Genomic DNA, 6930 nt, shown 5'->3' on the forward strand with positions numbered 1-6930 from the left:
CAATTCTCCTGCCTCAGCCTCCTGAGTAGCTGGGATTACAGGCTCGCGCCACCGTGCCCAGCTAATTTTTTGTATTTTTAATAGAGACGGGGTTTCACCATGTTGGCCAGGATGGTCTCGATCTCTTGACCTCGTGATCCACCCGCCTCGGCCTCCCAAAGTGCTGAGATTACAGGCGTGAGCCACAGCGCCCGGCTGATATATATATATATATTTTTTTGTTGTTGTTGTTTGTTTGTTTGTTTGTTTTTTTTTGAGACGGAGTTTCGCTCTTGTTACCCAGGCTGGAGTGCAATGGCGCGATCTCGGCTCACTGCAACCTCCGCCTCCTGGGTTCAGGCAATTCTCCTGCCTCAGCCTCGGCTGATTTTTTTTTTTTTTTAAGAGTAAGTCTTGCTCTGTTGTCCAGGCTGTAGTGCAGTGGCACGATCTAGGCTCACTGCAACTTCTGCCTCCCAGGTTCAAGCCGATTCTCCTGCCTCAGCCTCCAGAGTAGCTGGGATTACAGGCGCGTGCCACTACACCCGGCTGATATTTGTATTTTTAGTAGAAACGAGACAGGGTTTCACCATGTTGGCCAGGCTGATCTCGAACTCCTGACCTCAGGTGATCACCCACCTCAGCCTCCCAAAGCGCTGGGATTACGGGCGTGAGTTACCGCGCCCCGCCAGAACACTGACACTCCTCGTAACAAATGAATGCGATTTACGTATCTCTAAACCGAGGCACGTCGGACGTCGGTATCCTGGACGTCAGCATCCAGGGACACAGCTGCCAACTCCACGTTCCCCCATTTTATTGACGCTAGTAGGCCAGGGAAGGGAAAACTTCCTTTGAGCTTTGAAATAACAACGACTTTAGGATTGAAATCGTGGGCTGGGGGTGGACGCCACGCCTCATTCTGATGGTTCCAAGAGCCGAAATTTCGGCTTCTGGCACTCTCCTTACCCAGCTCTCTAAGCTCCTCCGACATTCTTCTTTCCAGGCCAGTGCCCGGAGCCCTTGCTAGCGATTGGCTAAGAATAGGCTCACCTCTTGCTCGGGATTCGCTGTGAGCTCCAGGAAGCCCGCCTCCGCTCTCTCGTGATTCGCTACTTCAGTGTTCATCCGCCTCTCCATCGACCAGATTGGGTGCTTGGCCGTCCCCGTCGTTAGCGCGTACCCAAGTACTGCTTGCTGCGGCAGAGACGCCAGAGGTGCAGCTCCAGCAGCAATGGCAGTTACGGCGTTGGCGGCGAGGACGTGGCTTGGCGTTTGGGGCGTGAGGACCATGCAAGCCCGAAGCTTCGGCTCGGATCAGGTACGCTGCGACAGTGTCCGCTGCCCCAGCCGCGAGGGCGGATCCCATCTTCGCTTCCGCATCTTTATCAGTGTCTGTCTCTCTGCAGTCCGAGAATCTCGATCGGGGCGCGGGCTCCATCCGGGAAGCCGGTGGGGCCTTTGGAAAGAGAGAGCAGGCTGAAGAGGAACGATATTTCCGGTGAGGCTCACCGGGTCCCAAGTCCAGCCCGAGATCTCCCAGGGCTTTCCAATCCTTAAACTGCCAATCGCCCCACCTATTCCTACCTGGTGCCTTGGGGCACCCCATCCCCCAACAGAACTCTCGGGCCCCTTGATGTGCCGACCGTTGCCACCTATAGGGCACTCCTAGTTCCCTGCAGAACAGTCTCAGGCCCCCAAACCATTTCTACTGGCGAGTCTCCAAGACAACCCACGGCTCAACTCCTCCTTTATCATTACCATCCCCCGCGTGGAGTTCTGCTCTGGTCGTGCGAAACGCCCCCAGATTCTTTGCACAGGGTCTAGATCCCACCATCTGATGCTTGCCTCCCAGCCTGACTCCCTCGGCCCTCACCCACCTGTCACCCCCTCTACGCTCTCTTTCCTCCCCAGCACCCCTTAGCTTTGCAAGCCTGCATGCATTCAGGCTTCTCAGGCGTTTCCAGACCCCCGACTCCGCAAGAGTGAGGGTCTTGGGAACTGATCATGGGAGCTGCTTATGGTTGGACTACACCATCTCCTAAAGGCTTTTGCCCTACTCAGCTCAGCCTAGACCCGTAGATTTCCCTCTCTTGCTTGGGAGTACGGAGTGGGCTGGGCCTATTTACTCCCTTTCCCAGCCCTGAGTTATCTTTAACTGACTTCTGTCCACTCTGGAGAGCAGTGAGGAATTAATCTTGCTTTTGCTTGTCCTTTGGCCATTCACTTCTGCCTTCTGTTAAGAATTATCACCATGGCACCTGCCATACTGTATAGAGCCAAGATATAGCCCTTAGAGACTATCTAATTGAGCCCCTACATTTTATAGTTAGGAGAACTGAGGCCTAAATGTGGCCAAACCAACATTGTAATCCAGTCCCTTCTTGGGACCCAAGTTGAACTGCCAAATACTGCCCATGCAAGAGACCCATTTTTGGCCTTACAGTGGGCCATGCGTGTCTATAGGCAAAGAAAGCCCTAGACATATTAAAATAGGAGGTGGGCATTTGTCTTTTAACCACACCCTTTGTCTTCCTCATTTTGTTCCTTTGTTTTCTCCCAAAGGGGAGTCAAGTTCCTTGGGTTGTTCCTTGCTTAGGTATTAGGGACTTGTGTCACATCTCTCTGGAGTTTTCTATTGCAAAGAGGAATCCGAAAGCAATAAGCTCTTAATGATAGAATTTAAGCCACTAGCACCAGTGGAATCATTTTGGTCTTCTCCTTAAGATGACTACACCTCAATTTAAGATGGGGTATTCTTTCACTAGTTGAGGAGTAGAAGAGGATGACCAGCCAGACTCCCATGGGATTGGGACACCTGTTCCTTGCTTAGGTATTACAGGTTATGCTTAGAGATCTCTTTGGGGTGAAGGATTGATATATTAAACCCTGAGCTACTGTGTCCTTGTAGAGCACAGACTAGAGAACAACTGGCAGCTTTGAAAAAACACCATGAAGAGGAGATCGTTCATCATAAGAAGGAGATTGAGCGTCTGCAGAAAGAAATTGAGCGGCATAAGCAGAAGATCAAAATACTAAAAAATGATGATTAAGTGCACACAGTTCCCCATAGAATGGCACGTGTCATTGCCCACTTCTGTGTAGACATAGTTCTGGTTTAATTAATATTTGTCTGTGTGCTACTAACAGATTATAATAAATTGTCATCAGTGAACTGTGTTTGATGCCTTCTTCTATCTGGGAGAGATAGAGGGACAGACACTAATGAACTACTAAAATGAATTAGAGGGGTCCCTGCATCAGGAAACTCACAAACAAAGCACAGTGTGATAAGTGCTATGAAACAACGAAAGTGAGGGGATGGGAATGACATAGAAAAGGTACCCCTCCCAGTCTAATTAGAAGTGTTCAGAAAAAGCTTCTTGAAGGATAAAGATGAGGAGCAGCCTGGAGATCAGAAGGAATCATTGCTTCAAAAGATACAATTGGGCCAAGTACGGTGGCTCATGCCTGTAATCCCAGCACTTTGATAGGCCAAGGTGGGTGGGTCACCTGAAGTCAGGAGTTCAAGACCGGCCTGGCCAACATAGTAAAACCTCGTCTCTACTAAAAATACAAAAATTAGCCAGGTGTGGTGGCATGCACTTGTAGTCCCAGCTACTCAGGAGGCTGAGGAAAGAGAATCACTTGAACCTGGGAGGTGGAGGTTGCAGTGAGCCAAGATTATGCCACTACATTCCAGCCTGGGTGACAGAGTGAGACTCTTGTCTCGAAAAAAAAAAAAAAAAATGGATAAAATTGAAAGCACCATTAGTTAAAACGGCATTTTGCATTTTTAAAACGGTTTAGAGGACACTTAATATGAGCTAGTCATCCTTGTTCTAATTTTGTAGACTGAGAGAACTGGAATTAGAAAACATGTGATTTACACAGTCACTCAGCACCTTGGCAGTGAGACTTGTGTCCAGGTTTTATGACTTCTAATCCAAGTCTGTTATTAACAGAAAATCAGAATTATTTTTTAGGTTATATTTTGCTTTGCCAAGTATGTTTTTGTTTAAAATTAGACTTGAGGGCCTTGTATAACTAAATTATTATACAAACTAATATAAATCCTCTAGGCAAAAAAATTTGAGGTGACCTTTGGGCCATTAGCAAAACATTTTCAGTTCACCGATTTAGTAGAGTATTTGCCCAGGATTGTAATGAGTTATTTGTTCTAAGACCCTATCTATCTTACAAAGGCTTCTAGGGCCATTGAGTGATAAAAGGTTGGAGAAGTCACATTGACCTTGTCCACAACTTGCCCATGAAACTGAACACTGAGCAAGGTGTGGTTGTGCATGCCTGTAGTTTAGCTACTTGGCAGTCTGAGGCAAGATGATTGCCTGAGCCCAGGCGTTCCAGACATGCCTGGGCAGCATTTTAACCCCAACTCTTAGAAAGAGAGAGAAAGAAACGCTAAACTTTGAATTACAATGATTATAATGTTGCTGAATCTCAGCGCTGAGGCCTCAGTAGTGCCTGTTTTTCAAGTAGCCAGCACAAAATGAAGTTCAAGAAACAATCATACTGGCCAGGTGAGGTCTGTAATCCCAGCCCTTTGGGAGGCCGAGTTGGGTGGATCACAAGGTCAGGAGTTCAAGACCAGCCTGACCAACATGGCAAAACCTCATCTCTACTAAAAATACAAAAATTAACTGGGTGTAATGGCAGGCGCCTGTAATCCTAGCTATTCAGGAAGTTGAGGCAGGTGAATCACTTGAACCCAGGAGGCAGAGGTTGCAGTGATCTGAGATCGCACCATTGCACTCCAACCTGGGCCACAGAGTGAGACACCATCTCAAAAAAAAAAAAGGAAGAAAGAAAAAAATAGAAACAATCATACGAAGATCAAATGCCTTTTCTTTTAATGTTATTAACAGAATAACACTTGAAAAGTTTAAAAGATGTTTTAGCAAACAGCTTTCATTTTGTATACTTAAAATAAAAAAAGGCATACAAAATCCCCTAAATTGTACATGATAGTGTTTTTTTTGTTTTGTTTTGTTTTTGTTTTTGTTTTACTTATAATCAACAATTGTCTTACTAGGAGTGATGTTCCTAAATTGTTTCCTCAGTAAAGATGTACCATCTAGGCCGGGCACAGTGGCTCACGCCTGTAATCCCAGCACTTTGGGAGGCGAGGTGGGCGAATCACCTGAAATCAGGAGTTCAAAACCAGCCTGGCCAATATGGAGAAACCCCATCTCTACTAAAAATACAAAAAATTATTTTGTGTTGGTGGTACATGCCTGTAATCCGAGCTACCCAGAAGGCTGATGTAGGAGAATCACTTGAATCCAGGAGGTGGAGGTTGTGGTGAGCCAAGATCGAGCTATTGCACTCCAACCTGGGCAACGAGAGTGAAATTCCATCTCAAAAAATATATATATAAAAAAATTAGTTGGGCGTGGTGGCACACATCTGTAATCACAGCTATTTAGGAGGCTGAGGCAGGAGAATTGTATGAACCTGGGAGCCAGAGGTTTCAGGGAGCTGAGATCATACCACTGCACTCCAGCCTGAGAGACAGCAAGAATTTGTCTCCAAAAAAAAAAAAAAAGTACCATCTACTCTTGTCATATATTTTATTTTAAATAAGAATCAGTCTATGATTGAACAAACCAAGCAAAAAGTTGCAACTTTAAAGTGATGACAAAAGAATCATAGCTTGGGCCAAGCACGGTGGCTCACGTCTATAATCCCAGCACTTTGGGAGGCCGAGTTGGCAGATCACCTGAGATTGGGAGTTCGAGACCAGCCTGGGCAACATGGTAAAAACCCCCATCTCTACTAAAAATACAAAACTTAGCTGGGCATGGTGGTGGACGCCTATAGTCCCAGCTACTCGGAAGCCGGAGACAGGAGAACCACTTGAACCTGGGAGGCAGAGGTTCCAGTGAGCTGAGATTGCGCCACTGCACTCCAGCTTGGGTGACAGAGCAAGATGCTGTCTCAAAAAAAAAAAAAAAAATCATAAAAATGAATCTGAATTAAAAAAAAAAAAAAGAATCACAGCTTGAATTCTTAAAAAGATGAAATAGGCTAATTTCAGCCAGACATGGTGGCTCACACCTGTAATCCCAGCACTTTGGGAGGCCAAGGCGGGTGGATCACCTAAAGTCAGGAGTTCAAGACCAAACTGGCCAACATGGTGAAACCCTGTCCCTACAAAAATACAAAAATTAGCCGGCCATAATGGTAGGTACCTGTGATTCTGTCTCACAGAATCTCAAGAAGACTTCAACAAACAAGACTCAGGAAAGAAAGGGACTGCAGTAGCCAGAGTAGTTCTGTGAACTGCAGGAGTGGATCTGTCTAAGCAACTTCCAAACCCTCTGTGTCAGAATCGTGCTGGCTGGGCTGGGCACAGTGGCTACCCCTCTAATCCCAGCACTTTGGAAGGCTGAGGCGGATGAGTCACTTGAGTCCAGGAGCTTGAGACCAGCCTGGGCAATATGACCAAACCCCATCTCTGCGGAAAACAAAAGAAATAGCCAGGAGTGGTGGTGCAGGCCTGCATTCCCAGCTACCTGGGAGGCTGAGGTTGAAGTGAGCGATGATCGCAGCACTGTACTCCAGCCTGAGCAATAGAGGGAGACACTGTTTCCAAAAAAAAAAAAAATTAGGAATCATTGGGGTGCTTTTTTTTTTGTCATTTGAAAGACTTCTATAGAATTTTATGCAGTGAAGTTATTTAACAATCGCACAATTAATAGAGCACTTTAAAATTATTGGGTCATTAAATCTCATATTTTTAGCAAACAGATCCATTCCATTAGTTTAATTTTATACCCAAAGTAACCAAAGGAGGGAATTGTGAAGTAGTTTTCACAAGGTCACATAATCAGGTTTGTGCTGATCAAGGTCTTCACTTTAGAACTCTTGCTCCCACAACCTTGAGTTACAGTTCCAATCCAGTGCTTCAGCTGCCTATTAGCTCCCTCT

The 6930-nt window shown here is 46.2% G+C and overlaps 1 protein-coding gene across 1 annotated transcript; it reads left to right on the forward strand.

Moving 5' to 3' along the window:
* The first annotated feature begins 1121 nt into the window (after positions 1 to 1121).
* ATP5IF1 (ATP synthase inhibitory factor subunit 1) lies at positions 1122 to 3154 on the forward strand. The gene is made up of 3 exons (XM_012439933.3): positions 1122 to 1300; positions 1389 to 1480; positions 2891 to 3154. Exons 1-3 carry the CDS (start codon positions 1214 to 1216, stop codon positions 3030 to 3032), a joined length of 321 nt encoding a protein of 106 aa, XP_012295356.1. The 5' UTR covers positions 1122 to 1213; the 3' UTR covers positions 3033 to 3154.
* The last annotated feature ends 3776 nt before the right edge of the window (positions 3155 to 6930 follow it).

Source organism: Aotus nancymaae, unplaced genomic scaffold, assembly GCF_030222135.1.
Source record: "Aotus nancymaae isolate 86718 unplaced genomic scaffold, 86718_ANA_hifiasm-v0.15.2.pri h1tg000053l, whole genome shotgun sequence".
Lineage (NCBI taxonomy): Eukaryota > Metazoa > Chordata > Mammalia > Primates > Aotidae > Aotus > Aotus nancymaae.

What these genes read in the sequence shown, in the direction of transcription:
- ATP5IF1 (XM_012439933.3), top strand. Translation starts at nt 1,214, where the DNA reads ATGGCAGTTACGGCGTTGGCGGCGAGGACGTGGCTTGGCGTTTGGGGC. An exon ending in GAAGCTTCGGCTCGGATCAG is followed by an intron (nt 1,301 to 1,388) that starts GTACGCTGCGAC and finishes GTCTCTCTGCAG; the next exon opens with TCCGAGAATCTCGATCGGGG. An exon ending in GAAGAGGAACGATATTTCCG is followed by an intron (nt 1,481 to 2,890) that starts GTGAGGCTCACC and finishes GTGTCCTTGTAG; the next exon opens with AGCACAGACTAGAGAACAAC.